Here is a 21,839-nt window from a genome sequence, read left to right on the forward strand (position 1 = left end):
AGTTGAGGTAGCCAAATTCTAAGACCTCAGGAGCCAGATCGCCAAGTTGAGCTGTTGCGGATCTGGATGCTGAATGTCGCCATGGCTCTGCGTCAAAAGCCAGGGTGTGAGGTGCAGCCTTTGATGCGGTACCACGGATAGTTCTAGAAACGTAGTGTACCATGGTTGGCGTGCCCACGTCGGAGCAACCAGGATGAGTGTCATCGAGTGTTGCTTCAGCTTGCGTGCCACCAGCGGTATTAGAGGTGCTGGGGAAAAAGCGTACGCAAATCTGCCTGACCAGTTCATCCATATCGCATTGCCCTGCGACTGTGGGTGTGGAAACCTGGCGGCAAAGCTTTGGCGTTTTCCTTTGTGGCGAACAGGTCCATCTCTGGATGACCCCACTGCTGGAAGTACGGGTGGAGTACTGATGGATGTATCTCCCACTCATGCATTTGGTGGCTGTACCTGCTGAGCAAGTCCGCCATCTGATTGTCCTTGCCCGGGAGGTGTTCCGCCATGAGGAAGAAGTTTCTCTGAATGGCCCACTTCCACATGCTCTGAGCCAGATGAGACAACTGTGGAGAGTGTGTACCTTCCTGCTTCTGAATGTAGTACATGGCCGTTATGTTGTCCGTCCGGAACACGACCTTGTTGCACAGATGTACTTTGAATGCTTTCATCGCCATGAAGATAGCCATCAGTTCTAGAAGGTTGATGTGCATCTTCTTTTGCTGCGTTGTCCATAGTCCCTGCACTGTGTAGTGGAGTACATGAGCTCCCCATCCCTAGAGAGATGAGTCAGTTGTCAGAATGATCTGTGGCACAGGCTCCTGGAACGGTCGGCCCCTGCAAAGGTTTTGTGGATTCCACCAATGTAGAGAGCTGTACTCACGACCAGTCACCAACACTAGGTCTTTCAACTGTCCGTGAGCCTGATTCCACTGACTTGCTAAGCACTCCTGAAGCGGACGCATGTGTAGTCTTGCGTGCGGACTATGAAGATGCAGAAGGCCATCATGCCTATCAACTGCATGAACACTTGTGCCGGAAGCGAGTGTTCCGGTCTGAATTTTTGTATCAGCAATTGAATGCTGTTGATACTCACTGAATTTGGCTGTGCTTTGGCTGCCAGAGTATCTATTGTCGCGCCCAGATACTGCCGTACGTGGGTGGGCTGAAGGTGGGACTTTGGATAATTCAGTGAGAATCCGAGATCGTGAAGAAGGTGAATGGTGTAAGACATGTGGGCGGCACACTGCTCGGCCGACTTTGCTTGGATAAGCCAGTCGTCCAGATAAGGGTAGACGTGAACGTTCTGTCTCCGTAGGTGTGCAGCAACTGTCGCCAGGCACTTTGTAAACACCCTGGGTGCCGTCGTCACTCCGAAAGGGAGGACCTTGAATTGGAAATGCTGATTCTGAATGGTGAACCGGAGGTATTTTCTATGAGACGGGTGTAGCGGAATATGAAAATATGCATCTTTCAGATCTAATGTTGCGAGGAAATCTCCCTGACTGAGCAACGGTAGAACCTGCTGCAATGTTAGCATGTGAAAGTGTTCTGAATGTACTGGTTTAGGGGTCTGAGGTCCAGTATGGGTTTGAGGGACCCGTCCTTTTTTGGGATCAAGAAGTACAGCGAGTACACTCCTGTACCTCTTTCTTCCACAGGCACGAGCTAGATTGCTCCTTTTTGCAGTATGACGAGTACCTCCTGCTGCAATAAGTGCAAATGCTCTGTGGACATAGGACGGGGTCTTGGGGGTATGTTGGGTGGAGTGGATGTTAACTCAAGACAATAACCGTACTGGATAAGCTTCCTGACCCACCTGTCTGTGGTGATGGATTTCCAGACCGGCAGGAACTGTTGTAGTCTCCCCCCGACCGGTGTTGTATGGTCGGGGGGCAGTGACAAGGCGTCACTGTTTGTTAGTGGCGGAGGATCGGGAGCTGTTGTTTCCACGACCTCTGCCCTTGGCACCGTTTCCACGATAGCCACCTCTACCTTGTTTGGTGTAGGTGGTTTGCGCGCCACCTTTATTGTACTGTGTTTGCTGGGACAGCTGGCCTCTGGAAACTCCTCTATTGTTTGAGCGACGAAAATAACCACCTCTGAACTGCTGCGACCGAAGAGCCCCCATAGACTTTGCAGTCTGTGTCCTTTTTGATCTTTTCCAAGGTGGTGTCCACCTCTGGTCCAAATAAGTGATCAGGGTTTACAGGCTGATTTAGTATGGTGGTCTATCTCTGGCTTGAAACCGAGATTCTCAGCCAGGCATGTCGCCGTAACATCACACTTGTGTTAATGGCACGGGCCGCGGCGTCTGCTGCGTCCAGTGCACACTTGATAGAAGCATTTGAAATAAGCTTTCCTTCCTGTAGGAGCATCTCTGCTGCCTCCTTATATTCATCTGGCAAGTGTTGTACAGGGTCTCAAGTGGATCGCAATGGGCCCTGTCATATCTGGCTAAGAGTGCCTGAGTGTTAGAAATGCGCCAGATATTGGCCGCTTGAGCTGCCACCCTTTTCTCTGATGCTTCTAGCACTTTAGATTCTTTGTCAGGGGGAGGAGCATCACCCGTTGTTTGCGAGTTTGCCCTCTTCCGGGCATTGGTAACAACCAGAGAGTCCAACGGCAACTGTCCCTTGATGTAGGTAGGGTCCCCAGGCGCCGGTTTGTACTTTCTCAATTCTGGGGTTTATCACCCTGGCCCTCGTGGGCTCTTTAAAAATGTCTCCAGCATGTTTTAGGACACCCTTTAGCATTGGCAGAGTCTTGACAGTTCTCTCTGAGGTGGAAAAGGTGTCAAACAAAAAATCCACTTCAATAGGGTCAGCATGGAGCTAGACATCATGATTTTTTGGCTGCCCTTTCAATAAGTGCATTAAATGCCGCTGAGGCTTCAGTAGGCGAGGTTTTTACAGCATACACATGACTGCCCGGGGCAGTGTGTGGATCTCCTGGGTCAGCAGCGTCTGCCCAGGGTTCATTGTGATCTTCAGGATCAGTGTCTATAGGATAATTGTACTCATTGTCACCTTCGCCTGTCTCCACATCCGAGTAAATTGGCGAGATTGGAGTAGTGTCTTGGCCATTTGGTGATACAGGTTCGACAAGAATGGGTTATGTAGTCGAATCGTTCTTTCAATGGAATTTTGTATGACTCCATAGGCTGTTCCGGGGCGATCTTTCGTTAGTAAATTGAAAGAAAGTCTACCCGTGTCGGCGTTGATAAATTGTTCCAACTGCTCTACAAGCGGAGGTTGTCGATGCTTCGTGACCACTACCGCAGTTGTTGACTTCGGCCCCGTGGACACCTTCTTGGATGCTTCGACGGCCGTCTTACGGGCAAAGGCCTAAAGTACCACTTTCGGCAGCAGCGTGAACTGGATGGCCGCCGACGATTTGGGAGGTTTACTGGCAGGCTTAGTTTGTGGAGTATCCTTCGGTCCGACAGTAGAAGCCTTCTGCTTAATTAGTTTCAGCGATTCCGACACCTGCTTAGAGAAGGAGGCCGACGGCTGCGTGGACTCGACTGTTTCCTTCGAGCCACCGCCAGGCGTGGACTCTAGGTTCGTACCGCTCTTAGCCTTGTCTGCTTAACGGGTAGGTAAGAGAACCTTCTGAGCTCCGAGTCCTTTGTCTGTGTCAACGGCCTTCGGCGCCGATTTCGGCTCGACGACCGTGACCAGTTTTTTCGGTGTCCCAGCCTTCGGCTCGACACCCTTTAGTGACCTCACCAGGTCGATAACACCTTTATGCTTCACCGGTGCTGATAGTTCAGAGGACTTAGAGCCGACCAAAGCAATACGCACTTTCGGTTTCGATTTCGCCTCCAGTGCTTTCGGTTGCGTAGACATCGATGCTTTTGGTTTCGATCGGTCAACCCATGGCTCCTTAGAAGTGTCCGAAGCCGGGCCTTGAGGCGAGGCTGTAGAACCCAGTGTAAGATCTTGGGTAAGGTCATGTGGCGATCCCTCGACCTGAGCCTTATCAAGCGTTTCGGCCCCCGTACCAACGGTTGGGCCCAGCTCTTCGCTCGAGCCATCTTCCACGGCCCCAAAGGCTCCATCGTAGTCTCTACCTCGTAGACGGAGTCTTCATTATCGACCATTTCAATATCCGCGTCGTAGCTGGAGTCGATCTCCGATGCGGGATCAGACAGGTTCTCCCGAACTTCCTGCTAGACTCCCTCATCCTCCTTGGCATCGAAAATGTTCACCGGGTCAGGTGCCGTCTGCTGCGCCTCCTTGCGCGCAGCGCGTCGAAGTCGAATAGTCTTCTTGGAGCGGAAACGAGAACAAGCCATACAGCTGGCTTCATCGTGATCCGGCAACAGGCACTTGTTGAACACCGGGTGGACGTTGATGTGAGGATATTTAGAGTCGCACACGGGACACCTCTTGAACGGGCTCCGTTCCATGATGGTTCCTTGAAAAGGCCTTTGGCGTCGACTGGGCCTTCAGTGCCGAAAAGCCACGCAGCTCCTCTGGATGTCCGGCTCGGGAACTGAGCAGGAACAGAACTGGGCACCAATCGCAAGACAATACCGATGATATACTGAAGGCCTTTTGGCCAAAAAGAACGTTTATCATCAATTCTGAACTTGAGTTAACAAATATGCATCCCAACCCAATGGCGGAAAAAAACAATCTGGGGATGGAGTCTATGCCCATGCGCACTGTAGTCCAGGGGAGGAGCCACCTATCTCGTGATACTTCGAAGACTCTTCCAGGACAACAATGTGCAATCATCCGGACCCAACACTAGGCGGCGATCTATGCACAGATATGAATTCAGCAGCCTACATGCCTCGAACATTGTAGAAAACAAACAAAAAGCTTGCTTGCATCACAAGCCACGCCAACATTGAAACAAAAAAAAAAAAAAAGCATTTAGGACATAGTCTACAGCACACTTAAGACCAAGTGGTAGAATGTTCAACAAATATGTATCTTTAGTAATGGTACTCCAGCTCAAACAAGTCCATTATGGAACCAAGTGTGATAACTTCAGTTGAAGACGTGTGCTAAGGAGCAATGTTCGTTTTAATATTTAGACTACACGTCCTAACCAGATGCAATTACTACAATGCCAAGGAACAGTCATTCCTCAATAAAGGTTTCCTACTAAACCAAACCAGACCATCCACATCCAGTCATGAACTAGGCCTAAACAATCCAAAGGGTGGTAGTTTCTCGGACTGTATGTGCACCTGTAACGTACGTGATGCCCACATCGCTCTCAGACTGCAAGTGTAATTGAAGCAGTCTCCTTGAACAGTACACGCAGCGTGTGATAATGTGACAATATGTCGAGTGTGTACTCACACTGCCACAACATAGAGATGTGTATTCACTTAGCCATCACATGAAGTTTCTGCATTGTCCCCTGCCAGTAACATTAAAAAGCTCGATCTGTAGAAAGGGGGAAACGGCAGCCTGTGTATAAGTGTCCAGCCTGCATGTTAACAATATGAAATGAGATCTGTGCATAATACTGAAAACGCATTTTTTTCCTGTGGTGAGTTGAAGTGTTTTCTCGTTTGGGGGGGGGGGGGGGGGACGGGACGTGCGGGAAGGATGTGACGCAATAACCAGAGCTGCCGACTCTGAACTGGGAAACCAGGTTCCAGTCTTGGCATCGGCTAATTATACTGTAATTATGGGCAAATCACTTAATCTCTCTATGCACAAAGAACAAAAAAATTATAACATTACCTTGTTCTTATAACGGTCTCTGTGGGTTTACAAAAAGCAATACAGTTTCAAATCAAATTTAACTTCTCACATGGATAATTTTGCAGTTAGTACTTTTTGGGGAAGTTTGGTAGAACTGGACGAATTCCATGTAACATTTTGAGCCCTAACATTTCTTTTAATCAATATATTGCCTATGTATTTATCTTTATTTCCATACCAAACATATGTGACCATCCTACTCAAGCATCAACCATTATCAGTTTATTGGCCTAATCATTCGAACATTCATCCATGTGCTCATACAGGTATCCATCCATTCATGCAAACATCCATCATTCCACCAACCCATCCAACCTAAACACCACCTCTGTTCCTTAAAAGCTCACATTAGCTGAAGGGGAGGAATTGAATCTGTTTGCACTCTCTTCTATACCTTCTGTATGTCCAGGTTGTCAAATATCCCGACTAAAGTGCATTTTCAATGCTGCGCCGGATGCCATTAAGCAGTTCTCATATGAGCTTTTCTTATGTAAAAAAGGGGTTTCACACAAACTGGTTGCCTAGTGTTTAAAATAATATTAGCTGAAAGTTGCTGTCATCTCCAGGAGCTGCATTACATAGGCCGCTTACATTTCCAGAATACAGTGCACCAGTACAGTTGCTATTTTTGCTTTGACAACTAGATTTACCGGCGCAAAATGTCATTTTTTTAATTGTTTTGTTGGTGCAAATGTAGCCTTTTCCCCTTTACCGGGGTCGCAAATATTGATTTCAGGTTGCACCAACATCAGTGCAAGCTATATGAACTTGAATTGTTACTGCACATATTCCGTTCCTAGATGGTGATGTCAATGATACAGCCATAACAATGCACTTTTTACATACATGTCCATAAGCTATCTAGTGAGCTTCCCTCATTAATACTTTATGGATCCTCCATCATGGACACCAGCTGACAGTCAGACCCTATACTTAACACTGGCTAAGTATACAGATTCCAAGCTACCAGTCACATTTTAGACTCATTCGGAGTCACGCACAATATTCCAAACCACCTAGCATAATTACACTACATAATACTCTAACTACTACCTCATAAATACATACCGCATAAATCCAATCTATACAACATAGCAACCATGCAAATAAACACTCCACATAATACCAACCAGCATAATTTCACTCAGACAAATCAACCCAACACGTTTCAATTCCACACCACATAATTCAAGAAACCACATAATACAAACCACAATTAGGTACCACATAATTCCACATCACACCATAAAAATCAACAGCATGGAATCGAATTAAACTCCACCACACAAACCATACCACAATTCCTCTCCAGAACACTCAATCCCACTCTACATAATTCCACTGCACACCACATACATCCGCCCCATAACACAAGTAAAAACATTTACAACACCAATAGTCCAAACTCGTTTTCTAAATAATCATTCTACTGCAAACAAACATAAGTAAAAAACATTATTATTTAAAATGCCAATAGCTTTAACTTTCACAAACACAAGACCTATTGAATTTCAAATGCTTGTTTGGGGGGGGGGGGGGGGGGATATTTTTCGTTAGCTTTCGTCTCATTAATTTACTCACTGATGTCCCTCAATTTGTGGACAGAAACAGTGTTCCAGTAATCTGATTTAAAAAAAAAATAAAAAATAAAAATAAACCAGTAGGAGCGCTCGTTAAAACTGAACAAAATCACTTTCAGATTGGATTGCTATATTCTGCATGGACATTCATTTCATGTTGAGTACTATATACCAGTTAAGTTAACAAACCTAAAATTCATAACCAATTATTTGTAATCAAATCGTAAATAAAAGCACCCTTATTCAGTATATTAAGAGACTAAAAGGGAGAGATAAAATGCTTACCCCATGAAACACCTTGAGGTGTTGGGACAACAAAATCTAGCACCAAGACCTTCTTACCCAACGCAGCAGCCTCCTGTAAAATAAAACACACGTATCACCACATTAACTTTACTGGTGCGTACTGTAGGTTTATTGCAACGTTTTGAAAACACTCAGTGAAGGGGGTTTCAGGCCCTTAATCAAAATAGTTCAGCTTCCCATAAGAACTTTAAAACATTGCAATATCAAACCAAATTTCACACCCCTTCAGTGAGAGAAATATGTTAAGTTTGCTTTTTGCACATATACTTTTAAGTTTGCACCAGAAATTTGAAATCACTCTCATGGGGCGTGGGAGCATATTTAACATCTGCTTTCTTTTTTGACAAGACGTGGGTTTGCTCCCTCCTAATTATAGTACGATTGTTTTCTCTAATAAACTAACACCTTCAAGAAAAAATTGCAAGACAGCAGTTTTAAGTCTATTTCCATTTTGTAGATAAGACTGGACTATCAAAGTGCAAGACAAGAATGTTGAATCTATAAATTAATTCACTGATGCAAAATTTTGGAATCAAAACCAGGGTATTTTTTAGGCTTGTTCCATTCAAACAGATTTTCTACAGCAAGTAGGAGTCATCTAGTGCCGCCTCCCAGCTGCCCCGCGCACTTGGCCTTAAATGGCGACCGTGCGAACGCGCAGCGGTCACGCGCAGCGGGCGCGCCGATTGTGCGCCGAAGGCGCGCCAAAGGTAAGCCCGTCTACGCCCGTCCGCGCCTGGACCGCGCCCAGTGCCAGAACCCCTGGACCCCGAAGACCCCGACCAACCCGCAGGACGTACTCAGCCGCCACCCTCAGCGCACTCAACACCGGCCGACGCCCAGAGTGCCACCAAGCCACACCACGACGCACCCACGGACCCTTCAGCTGCCACGCCTGCAAGTTCTCCTGCATCCGGACCTGCCTCGCACCAGCACCCGCCAAGTCGAACACCAGCAGCACCCACCTCAAGTGCATCCTGCTCAACACCCGCTCCGTCCACAGACACGCCATCGAACTCTGGAACCTCCTAGACACCACTGCCCCGGACGTTGCCTTCCTCACAGAGACCTGGATGAACGCCTCTTCAGCTCCCGACATCGCCATCGCTATCCCAGAGGGCTACAAGATCGTCCGGAGGGACCGCAACGCCAACCAGATGGGAGGAGGCATCGCCATCATCCACAGGAACACCATCCGTCTCACGACCAGCACCGACAACACCCTGACCAGTGCCGAACACCTGCATTTCCAGATTCACACCGACCCGAACACCACCCTCAGAGGCACCCTGATCTACCGACCTCCGGGACCGCGCACCCAATTCAGCGAGGACATCGCCGACTTAGTCAGCCCGCATGCCCTCCCCTCCGCTGACTACATCCTCCTGGGGGACCTCAACTTCCACCTGGAGAACAACAACGACCGCAACACCAGCACCCTGCTCGACAACCTCGCCAATCTTGGACTCAAGCAGCTGGTGTCCACCCCCACCCACCTCGCCGGACACACACTCGACGCAGTCTTCTCCTCCAGCACAGACATCGACTTCAGCCACGCCACAGAGCTTCAATGGACGGACCACAGCTGCGTCCACTTCACCTTCAAGAGAACGACGGCCCACCACCACCAGCATCAGGCCGCCCGCAGAAGCTGGAACAAGATCACAGCAGACCAGCTCGCCGCTTCCCTGAGCCAGCACCCTCCCGCCAACTCAGCGAACCCCAGCCAGGCCGCCGACAACCTCACGAAGTGGATCAACTGCGCGGACGAACTCGCCCCGCTGAGAACCCCGCCCAGCAGATCCGGCAGCAAGAAAGCCCCGTGGTTCACCGAAGAACTCAAGAGCTCCAAGAAGAACTGCCGAGCCCTCGAGAAAGTCTGGAGAAGGGAACCCACACCAGACAACAGGACCACCTTCAAGCTGGCCACCCGGAAGCACCACCAGCTGATCCGCGCCGCCAAGAAAACTGCTTTCAAGGACCGGCTGGACAACAACGCACACAACTGCAAAGAACTCTTCAACATCGTGAAAGCTATCCAACCCCAGCGCAGGAAACAACGACATCACCCCATCGCAAGACCTCTGCAACTCCCTCGCTTCATACTTCCACAACAAGATCGCGGACATACACAACAGCTTCAACAACCAACCAACGAACACCAAGACCGAACAACCACCCCCCACCACCACCCTCCACGCCTGGACCCCGATCAGCACCGAAGACACCATCCGCACGATGAACTCCATCCACTCCGGATCACCGACTGACCCCTGCCCTCACCACATCTTCAACAAGGCTGACACTGTCATCGCACCCCACCTGCGAGACATCATCAACACATCCTTCGACACCGCCACCTTCCCTGAGAGCTGGAAGCACGCCGAACTCAGCGCTCTTCTCAAGAAACCCACAGCGGACCCCACCGAACTCAAGAACTACCGCCCCATCTCGCTCCTCCCGTTTCCAGCCAAAGTCATCGAGAAGACCGTCAACAAGCAGATGGCCGCCTTCCTCGAGACGAATGGATCCCTCGACCCCTCACAGTCCGGCTTCCGAGCCAATCACAGCACCGAGACCGCCCTCATCGCCGCCACCGATGACATCCGAGCCCTGATGGACAACGGAGAAACAGCGGCCCTCATCCTCCTAGAACTCTCCGCGGCATTCGACACTGTCTGCCACCGCACCCTAGTACAGCGCCTCAGCAACGTCGGAATCCAGGACAAGGCGCTGGAATGGATCATCTCCTTCCTCGACGGAAGAACACAGAGAGTCCGTCTATCACCGTACAAGTCAGAGGCCACCAAAGTCATCTGCGGCGTCCCTCAAGGATCCTCTCTGAGCCCCACCCTCTTCAACGTCTACATGAGCCCCCTCGCGGCCATCGCACGCCAGCACAACCTCAACATAATCTCCTACGCCGACGACACCCAGCTGATCCTCTCCCTGACCAACGACCCCGCCGCCGCCAGAGCCAACCTACACGAAGGGATGAAAGAGGTAGCCGAGTGGATGACGACCAGCCGCCTGAAACTGAACTCGGACAAGACGGAGGTCCTCATCCTGGGCTCCTCACCCTCCGCCTGGGACGACTCCTGGTGGCCGCCCGCCCTGGGCACCGCACCCAAACCGACTGACCATGCGCGCAACCTGGGCTTCATCCTGGACTCCTCCCTCTCCATGACCAGGCAAGTCAACAACGTCTCATCGGCATGCTTCAACATCCTTCGCATGCTACGGAAGATCTTCTGGTGGATCCCCACCGAGACCAGGAAGACCGTCACCCAGGCCCTCGTCACCAGCCGACTGGACTACGGCAACGCCCTCTACGCCGGTACCACCGCCAAGCTCCAGAAGAGACTCCAGCGGATCCAGAACGCCTCAGCCAGACTCATCCTCGACATCCCACGAACCAGCCACATCTCCGGACATCTGAGAGACCTTCACTGGCTCCCCGTCAACAAAAGAATCACCTTCCGCCTCCTCACCCACGCACACAAAGCCCTACACGACCAAGGCCCGAGCTACCTCAACAGCCGAGTCAACTTCTACGCTCCCAAACGCCACCTCCGATCAGCCAACCACGCCTTCGCCGACGTCCCCCGCATCCGAAGAGCAACTACAGGAGGAAGGTCCTTCTCCTACCTGGCCGCCAAGACCTGGAACTCCCTCCCTCCCGACCTGCGCCTGACCCAAGACCACCTCTCCTTCAGGAAGAAGCTGAAGACCTGGCTGTTCGAGCAGTAGCGGCACCCCCCCCCCCCCCCCCCCCCCCCAGCACCTTGAGACCCTACGGGTATGTAGCGCGCTCTATAAATGTCATTGATTGATTGATTGATTATTGATTCATCAAAGACTTAAATGTGCTAATACAAGTTTTGGAATTTGACTCCTCACAAAATGTTCATAATATTGAAGGTTTAAGCAGCACTTTTTCCACAACAACCTGAATGTTAGTCTTTCAGCCAACAGGATGCTACTAATTTCGAACACTAAAAAACATTTGGTTGGATCAGTTAAAATGAAACCCCTACAATATTATGTAGAAAAACAAAGCCATTAACGGACCACGAGTCTTCTTCATACCTTGGAACACGCAAGCCCTCCAGAACCACCACCAATGACAATCAGGTCATAATCATACACCTCCTTGCCTTCATTCAAGAGTTTTTGTAAGGAACCATTTCGATGAGCCTAGAAGAAAAGAAAAAAAAACTGTCGATTTTAAGAGAGTTGTGCTCAACACTGAAAGTTGAGCATAATAAATGTCAGAACACCGATTTAAGAGCTTAACATTTTTCAACTGCAGATTATCAAAACCTGTTTCACTCGTGAAAACAAGCAGCGGCAGAAGTTTTATTTTCTTAGCATATCACAAAGAAGGATTGAGGCAAACATCTCTTCACTTCTTGAATTGTACTAGAGACCAGACAGACATGTAGTATACAAAACTGATATGGCGGCAGGAGCGTGGCTGCATTCTGCAATAATAATTCCCTTACTTGATAAAGATCAGTCGAAATAAAGGCATGGAGTTTCAGGAGGAGCAGCCAAGCAACTTTTACTTGAAGTGGACTCTGAATCATTTGGAACAAGACCCTACTTAAGTTATCTCCATTGGAAAGGTTTGTTTAATTTGGAACTGAAAGAAAGAATAAAGAAACTGAACTGGATTGCAAATTACTGCAGATATTTGAGGGGATTGGTGTCATGGGGTCAGTTTTTGCAGCACCTAAAAAAATGCTAAAAAAAAATAAAATGGATGATCGCACATCTTCAGTTCTAGTGATATTAAGCCTATGAGAGAGCCAGAGACAGATAAAGAGGATTTTGACCAAGTAATCCAATTAGTCTGCAATCAATGTGAAAACTTCCCTGAAACACTATCCTTTTCTGAGACAAGAAAAATTAAACAATTAAGTTGGACAAACAGGTGCATGAAGCAGGCAGAAAAACTGCTGTTAAATGCACCCTCTGATGAATGGGGTAGGCAGAGTGCTACAGTTACCCGAGGGTCAACTGTCTTCAAGGTCTTCATAATTGACAATGCACAGGAAGGGTACAGGCTAAACATTTATTAGCAACAAAGCCGCACGAAAAGGGAGTATAGCATGCAGCGGGGAGAGGGCGAGACTAGTGCGGAATTTAACAAGAGTGAAAGCTCTGGAAAATGGGAATCTTCTGTTCTTAGATTCTCTGTGGTTATGCAGATCTGGAGACGTTCTTTCCCTACATACTTATGGGTATATGCACAGTGTTATAGTAACTTTTAAGTTAGCCCACTCTCCATAACGTTTAAAAATAAAAAAATTGATGGCCGAAATATTAATTCCAGCTGCACTTTGCAGTGCAGAGGAAGACTCTGATCATGCACATGATAACAGTGGCAGGTTTGTGCATGGAAAAAGGATGTCGCACCACTGTAGAAGCTGGACTAGAATTTAGTTTGTGCAGTACTGTATGGGACATTCCCAGAGGGTGTTTTTATCGGGGCCTGTGCCACTTCAGAAATGTGAAGTAGTCGACGTTCAAAGAATATGAAGTCCCCGTTTCAAAATAAATCAAAAACCTAAATAGTAAATAGAGTAAGGAAGAAGTGGCTTTGATGGCCAGTTACCTCTTATGGTATTACATTATGGCTGCCTTCATGTAGCAATACTCCGGGGACAATGGTTCAGTGGGCTAAGGCATCCACTGGCAGGGTCATTTCATCCAAAAAACAGATTAAGTGCCAAGATATCCACATGTCAGGTCAACATGCACATGCTAAGTTATACAACATTTTAGAAAAAGCATTGGCAAAATCAATAGACCCATCTATCCTCTGGGACTTATTGGCCTAGACATGCCGCACAGCAGTAATCGGATTAGTAGACATTTTCTATTCTGCTTCACTATCTTTGTGGAAATTACCAGGAGATTTAATGGGAAAACTACACAATAACTGGATATGTAGTGTGGAAGGGAAACTCCCTCCTACAGATAAGTGCGCTGTGTTGCAATGAAACTCATGGGTTCCTTCTCCACATTTTTAGAAATTTCATGCGTAAGTTCATCCATATATAACCAATCAATAATCCATACTGATACTCCGTCTGATTATTGTTTTATTTCACAATTGCTTGCAGGTACATTTGCTCATAATCAATACATCTTTCGTGCCCAATGCATTTCGGGTCCTACGAATCAGACCCTTCATCAGGGGACTATGGATAGAAAGGAAACAGGACCAATTAATTCACTGTCCAATGTACATCAAAATCAATACTGTAGTATCAACACTAAACACAAAGGTATCTAAATTATATCACACCAGCGTGGAATCAGTCTGTATATCATCAGTTCAAGTATGTAAATACCATACAATATCACTTCCTTAGTAACCAACTAGTCCGCATATATCCAAAACTTTATATCACCACTTCATTAAGTACACCAGTATAATCTAAATGCGGGATCTTTTATCTCTATAAATAAATTCGCGTTTCAATTCTACTTACATTTGACCGTCCGGTCTTTAGCACTGAAAGTATTGGCGTCCTGGCGTTCGATATTACGCGCCAAAAGTTAAGGGCAGACTATTGAGTAAAGTTCTGCTCACGTGATCGGAAAGCCTTCCAATCACGGCAGTGTATTACTCTGATCATGTGACTAGGTCCATGATAGCTTCACGGAAGTGAAAAACGCACTAACCGCTGTCAGTAGGAGATACGTTTAAAAACCTGATATATACTTAGTAAAGACATTAAGTGTGAATATCAACATCGTATTTTAATGTGGAAATGTAAATAAGTGAAGAAAAATAATGAAGTAAACAAGAAAAACATGAAATTAACTGGATCGACATTTCAAGGAACACTTCAAGGATCACGGATATAGTCCAAGCCTATAGTTGCTACAGTTATAAAAAAACATGAATATTCTATTCTGTCATTAAGCCCGATGGGGTGGGCCGAATTCAGTTTTTTAATCCAGTGATATTCACATCTAAGTCTTTGCTTAGAAGGATCCAGGTCGCTGCGTGGGAATATTCTCTCCAAGACCGTATATCTTAACTGTGAAATTTGATGTCGGGCTTCAAGCCAGTGGCATGCTATGGTAGACTTGGAGTTCATAAGTCTGATGTTACTCTTATGTTCAGTTATGCGTGTTTTAACTTTTCTTTCAGTCTGACCTACATAAGTTTTGCCACACGGGCATTTGATGGCATACACGCAGTTCATAGTATCGCATGTGCTGTTGTGTTTCAATTCAATTTGATGACCTTTGGTCGGGTGGGTAAATTGATTTCCCATAATCACATTTCCGCAATGGGTACAGTTTTGACATTTTTGCATTCCTCGGAAGGTCATAGTGGGTTTCTTAGGCGTATTCAACATTTCCTTTATGTTTTTCAACCTCTGGAACGCAAGTTATTTTTTCATTGTACAGGTCTTTTAAATCAGGCTCTTGTTGAATGAGTCTCCAATGTTTATTTACAATTTTTTTTAATTTTAGTTGCATCTATAGAGAATTTCAATACACATACAGTTTTTGCTTCTTGAATTTTAGTGGTTTCTTTTAACATGCTGGTTCGGGTTTGATTTGCCACTTTACTTAATGATGTTTGCAGTACATCATTGGGATATCCTCTTGTTTGGTACTTCATTACTTGTTCTTGTAACACTTTAGACAACTCTTCTTCGTTGGAAGTAATTCTTTTCATTCTTATGAATTGCGAAGTAGGTAAATGTTTTTTCAACGACATCGGATGAAAACTTTGAAAAAGTAATGAAGAATTTTTATCTGTTTTTTTGATATGTGCACTGGTGTTGATGATATTGTTAGCAATTGTCACTTTCACATCAAGAAATGGTATGCATTGTTCATCTATGGTGTGGGTAAATTTTATCCTTTCGTTACATGCATTAAGTGCAATGATGTTGTTTTCCAGGTCTTCTCTTGCTCCTTTCCATATTATAAATAGATCATCAATGTACCTTTTGTACATAATCAAATGGTCTGTCCATAATAGATTTTTTAAGATGTGATCGGTTTCAAATTTGTTCATAAAGATATTTGCGTATGAGGGCGCCCCCCCCAAAACCCATGGATGTGCCGCTACTTTGGTTATAAAATTTGCCATCCCATTCAAAATAGCTGCAAAACAGTGCGAATTGCATAAGTTGTATGATTAGCAGTTTCTGTTCTTCTTGAAGGTCACTGTTTATGAGACTCCATTCTAATGCATCTATACCCTCGTTGTGGGGGATAGAGGTATAGAGGGCGGTGACATCAATGGTGCAGAGTAGGTAAGTTTCATCCATTTTTAGTAGGAGGGAGTTTCCCTTCCACACTACATATCCAGTTATTTTAAGGCAAGGGAAGGACGCCTTGTGTCATAAGTTGCGCTAACTGAGAATCTCAAACTTAATTTGCTCAAAACATTTCATTAACTTAGAGTGCACCAGGATAACAACTGTCCAAAACTACACAATAACCCATAATTATCCAGTGTCCCCAGCAGATGTTTGCTGATAGAGTGGACCTGTAAAATGAAGATTACAGGTAAGGACAAGTATGAATCCGCGGGGCAGGGAAGAAAAGCACAACTGGTTATTCTATCAATAGCTATAAAGTTAAATCCTTCTGCCTAAAGCAAGCAGGAGAATGAAACTGAATGCTTATTTTATTGCTTGGTTACATAAGCATCATGAGATCTTATGTTATGAAACAAAAAGGAAAGATCGGAGCTCGCGGGGGTTCGGCACTTACTGCAGAAATACGAGCAAGAGCAACAGGTCGCAGGTTTGAATGTGGCAGGGCCCACTAAGCTTATGAGGTTTTAAAGGTCAATAAAAGAGATTGTGCTAGGCAAAAGCAACACGTCTGTTAATCACAGGGCTGATTAAAGTCAGGAGGAGAAATTTCTACCAAAATATGCCATTGCTAGGTTGTCACGTTAGAAAGCTTCAATCTTTTAACCTAGTTGGAACTTTTTATTTATGTCCAAAACCAGTACATGTGTTCACTTGGGATAAAGAGTGTTTAATAGAAAGCTACTAAATAAAGAGCCAAAAACAAACAAAAAATAAAAAAAAACAACAATCAAATCAGACCAAAAGACGCCAATCGACTGGCACACAATGGGCGACATGCAGGCAGTGTACTGAAAACACCTTCTTAACAGAGAAGTGACTCACTTATGGAACTGACTGACACCACCCCACCTAGGGGGCATGGTGCCTTTAGTGGCATCTCGGGTAGGAACCAGCTCAGGGTCTCTTCTGGGTCAAAGCAACCCAGAAGGGGGCGTCACAGGGATTCCCGGAAGTGCATCACCTAGGGGGTGCAGGAGACCCCAAACTGCCAGGGGATTTAAAATCCAAGGACAGGAAGGGGAAGCCCTCTTTCGTCCTCACGCCTCGGGTGAACCAGATCGGAGCGTTGCAAAGTTACCACCCACCCACCCATCCATCCCTAAGAATAGTGTTTTGGTTAGGCGGGGTCCTGGGCAAGAGAAATGGCAGGGACTCCATTTGGCAGCGGCTGCTTGGTCCCAGAACAGGGCGTGCAGTCAATAGGGGGCTACGGGCTGGCGGGAGAGGGGGCTGACCTGCTGGTGGCCCTGGACTCTCAGGCCCTACCGGAGAAGCTGGCACTTGCTATAAGTAGTTAGTGAATCTACCTGCTGCTCTGGTGGCTGGTTGGCGGTCAGCACAGAAGAGAGCAGAGTATCTTGGTTGTGGCCTGCTAGCACAACTGGCGACAAGGTGCCTCTGGAGATCCAGGAATGTAAATACAAATATGCAACCCATGGCTAAAAATGTATAAGCCTTCTGTTTTACTATGCGTGTGTTTGGTGTGCAATAAATCATAAAGTTGGTCCAGTGTTGACAGGCAGCGAGTCAACAAATAAAGTGGCGGTATCTTAAATTAATAAAAACTACGCTATGAAGACCAACTACAGACAGTGCGTTTACTGGGAACCAGCCTACACGGCAGGGGGAGGAGGGGTGATTCGCACGTTGTAGGCCCAGGGTCTCCAACCGGTCGATCGCGAGCTACCGGTAGCTCGCGGAGACCCCGGGAGTAGCTCGTGTAGCCCTTCAGTAGTATTTGGTGGTATTTTGGGCTATTAGCCTTTCCGGCTCCATTTGCCCGCCTCACCCAAACCAGCCGCTCCGATTGGAGCTAAGCTGGGGTAGGGGCGGGCGAAGAGGAGGACGCTCCTCTCCTGGAGCTGCTTACTCTCGCGAGAGTGACTCCTACAAGAATATATGCACCCTTACAAGAAGTCAGTCAAGTCACTGGCACTTAAAATACAAGCTTTGGCAAAACAGGTCTGACTTTTCTATATAATAAAGAGGCAAGCGCTGGCCAGATCAGACTTTATTTTTAAAGCGGGCGTGTGACAGGCATGGATCAGGAAGAAAACAGGGCAGGTAGGGGAAAGCAAGCTTATTAACACAAACTTGGGGGAAGACCATGCCAATGGGATAGAGAAACAAGAAAAAATGGGAGTGGAGAGGCAAACACAATGGGAGGGATGTAAATTGAAAATTGTAAATGTAAATTGATACTTGTATAGCGCACTACTGACCCGCAAGGTTCTCAAGGCGCTTGTACGAATACCGCGTGGAACCCATCCTGGCTTTCCCTGTGAGGCGTCCACTCCTGGGCACCCTCAAGGTGGAGGCCAGGCATCCTTAGCGTTGTGGGGGCCGTTGTGGAGATTAAGCAAGCTATTGCCCAGAGTTGCAGAGTGGGACTCCATGATTGGAATAGGCACGGAGGCAAGAATTATCAGGTCCGTGGAATTTTGAGCCCAAGACGCGCCGAGGCGGGGAATTGAACCCTGGTCCCGGGCTAGACCTCTGCATCAGGGTCTGCAGCTCTAATCATTGAGCCACACTTCTCCACGATAATCAGGGGGACAGGACAATGGGAGCAAGCCAACACAGACAACAGAAATGAGGGTGGAGGAGGGCAGACAAACATTGAGTGGAGAGAAGTACAGGAGGGAGACAACTTAAAACCAGAGAGACTACTTAAAACCAGATACAATATGTACAGCGCTTAAACGCAAAGCAGCACTTGAGAGAGAGCCTACAAACACATGCATTTTATAAGTTCAACAAAAACAAGGAAAAAAAATGGAGCAGCCAAAACACGAGCGATGGAAGGGCACAAGTACTAGGATCATATTCCAGGAGAGGGACAAACAAAATGTAGTAACAGACACACAAGCTGACAAATGAGAAGCAAGCAAATGTGTGACGAGGGCAACAAAAAGGTAAGAAATGAGCAGGCTCTAAGCCCACAGATTGGTACCAAAGCGTCTCACAAGCATCCAAGCATGCATTTTCTTGGGCAAGACCTAGAAAGGAGGCAGAATTTCTGCAACTCGCAGAGAAGCTCACAGCAGGTCGGCAGAGGGGAAATTACGATTGCTCAGTCTTACCAAGGCAACACCTCTAACCTCTAACTTTCTATTCAAGATAAGAACTGTGTGGAGTAAGACATTCGCCTGCACATACCAAGGGATAGCATAAGTAAACGGAGAAAAGCCATTAAGCAAATCGCTTCTGCATACACAATACCACTAGGTAAGTGATTGGTTTTCTTTTTCTGCAGTAAGCATGACCAAGCAAACAATGACTGCATAAAAAAGTAACTGCACAAAAGATAAATAAATTAACTAGATGTTCTGTTGCCCTTAGAGAACATTTTCGTTTGAGAAACTCGTCAAAGTTCAAAACCATGTTGCCCCATCTAAGAGTATCTTCACATACAAGTTGTTTTTCCCCATCTTTCCTCCACTTTCATCTATATCATTTTGAGCTACAGGTATAACAGGGCAGTAGAGGAGAGAAAATGATCTTCCCCATTATCCTTTACGGACCTAAGCTAGTGTTAGGATGGTTAGTATCCAGTCCACATTCTGTGGAAAACAGAAATTGTCCACTCGGTCCAACATACCATTTGACCACAACCTAGGGTGACCAACCGTCCGTAAATTTCACGGACAGTCCGTAATTTTGGCTGTCTGTCCGTTGTCCGTGAAGGATTCTTTAACGGACGCCATTTGTCCGTAATTTTAACCGGGCACAGCTTGCCCCCACCTCCCTTCTTGACTCCGATGCTGTATGAAAGCTCAGACCCCCAGCAGCACTGTAGAGGCACAGCGGGATGGCAACCCTCACACCTCCAGCCCTGGATTAGCTGTTAAGAGGTGCTCGAAGGTGACAGAGGGTGGGGCTGCAGGTTCAGGAGCAGGGGCATCCATTCACATGCAAACAGCCCTGAATGCGTCTTGTATCTGCTATTTAGAGGGGGGCTCACACATTCCATTTCTACCCAGGGCCCCAAACATCCGAGACTCGGCCAGATTACACCCCTGATTACACCGAGGCAGCACCTGCTTCTCTTCACCGAGCTTAATTACTGTCACTAATTTGTAAGCAAACCTCGGTTCTTCAAACATGCAGTCTATAATGTAAGAAAATAAAGAAATGGCACAATCGCACCCACACGGATTAACAAAGTATGGAGGACAATCAGTTCTCTTAGAGTATTTCCTGTAAGTACCATATATCACAGTGGGGGGTGGCATTTTGGACAGAGAGCCTGTCTTCTCGTTGTCTTGTGCAGGAGGGGGCGAGAAGCCCACGATGATACTAGAATACTGCATGCCCACCCCTGTGCCCACCCTGGTAGATCATGTTCCCTCTCCTGTGATGACTCCTGCTCCTGTCCCCCCCCATGTGGTGGCTCCAGTCCACCCCCCCCCCCCCAGTGATGGCTCCAGTCCACCCCCGCCTGTGATGGCTCTTGTCCCCCCCTGTGGTGGCTCCTGTCCCCCTCCCCGCCTGGGATGGCTCTTGTGCCCCCCTGTGGTGGATCCTGTCTCCGCCCTGGGTGGCTTCTGTCCCAGTCCTGGAACGGCCCCTGCAGCGAGGGTGAAGTTCTTGAAGGGCCTCTTCTCTAAAGGGCTCAGCTCAAAATTAATATGGAAAGGTGGGCGAGTAAGTAAGTGAAGGGATGTGTGAATGGCTGGATGAATTTGTGAAAGGGTGAATGGATGAATGAAAGATTGAATAAATGGATAATGAGAGAGGATAGATGGATTGATGAGTGAGGGGAAGGATGGAGATAAAATGTAAATAGCTGGATGTATGGGTGGAAGGGTAGCTGGGTGATTGATGAGGGGAAAGATGGACGAGGGGAAGGATGATGGATGGAGGGGAAGGATGATGGATGGAGGGGAAGGATGATGGATGGAGGGGAAGGATGATGGATGGAGGGGAAGGATGATGGATGGAGGGGAAGGATGATGGATGGATGAGGGGCAGGATGATGGGATGGATGGATGAGGGGCAGGATGATGGGATGGATGGGTGAGGGGAAGAATGATGGATGAGGAGAAGGATGGATGGAGGTGACGGATGGATGGATGAGGGGCAGGATAAATGGATGGATGGGTGAGGGGAAGGATGGATGAAAGGAAGGATGGATGAGGGGAAGGATGGATGGATGACGGAAAGGATGGATGGATGACGGAAAGGATGGATGGATGACGGAAAGGATGGATGGATGACGGAAAGGATGGATGGATGACGGAAAGGATGGATGATTAGGGGAAGGATGGATGATTAGGGGAAGGATGGATGGATGATGAGGGGATGGATGGATGGATGATGAGGGGAAGGATGGATGGATGGATGATGAGGGGGTGGGTGAAAGGATGGATAATGAGGGGAAGGGTGGATGGATGATGGGGTGGGTGAAAGGATGGATGGATGGATGATGAGGGAATGGATGGATGATGAGGGGGTGAAAGGATGGATGGAGGATGAGGGGAAGGATGGATGATGAGGGGAAGGATGGATGGATGATGAGGGGAAGGATGGATGGATGATGAGGGAAAAGGATGGGTGGATGATGAGGGAAAAGGATGGGTGGATGATGAGGGAAAAGGACAGATGGATGGATGGAGGGATGATGAGGGAAAAGGATGGATGGATGATGAGGGGAAGGATGGATGGATGATGAGGGAAAAGGATGGATGGATGAGGAGGGAAAAGGGTGGATGGATGATGAGGGAAAAGGATGGATGGATGATGAGGGAAAAGGATGGATGGATGATGAGGGAAAAGGATGGATGGATGATGAGGGGAAAAGGATGGATGGATGATGAGGGGATGGATGCAGAGTGGGTGAAAGGGTGGATGGATGGGTAAGT

At 47.3% G+C, this 21,839-nt stretch overlaps 1 protein-coding gene across 1 annotated transcript in view; it reads right to left on the minus strand.

Annotated features, from left to right (window-relative positions):
- LOC147693027 (thioredoxin reductase 1, cytoplasmic-like) overlaps nucleotides 1-21,839 on the minus strand; it is a 96,924-nt gene that overhangs the window by 49,322 nt on the left and 25,763 nt on the right. The window contains exons 4-5 of the mRNA XM_086939270.1: nucleotides 11,702-11,809; nucleotides 7,592-7,664 (exon numbers count right to left, since the gene is read on the minus strand). Coding sequence (XP_086795396.1) covers nucleotides 7,592-7,664; nucleotides 11,702-11,809 — 181 coding nt within the window. The remainder of the gene's footprint in view (nucleotides 1-7,591; nucleotides 7,665-11,701; nucleotides 11,810-21,839) is intronic.

Source organism: Lissotriton vulgaris, chromosome 9 (assembly GCF_964263255.1).
Source record: "Lissotriton vulgaris chromosome 9, aLisVul1.2, whole genome shotgun sequence".
Classification (NCBI taxonomy): domain Eukaryota; kingdom Metazoa; phylum Chordata; class Amphibia; order Caudata; family Salamandridae; genus Lissotriton; species Lissotriton vulgaris.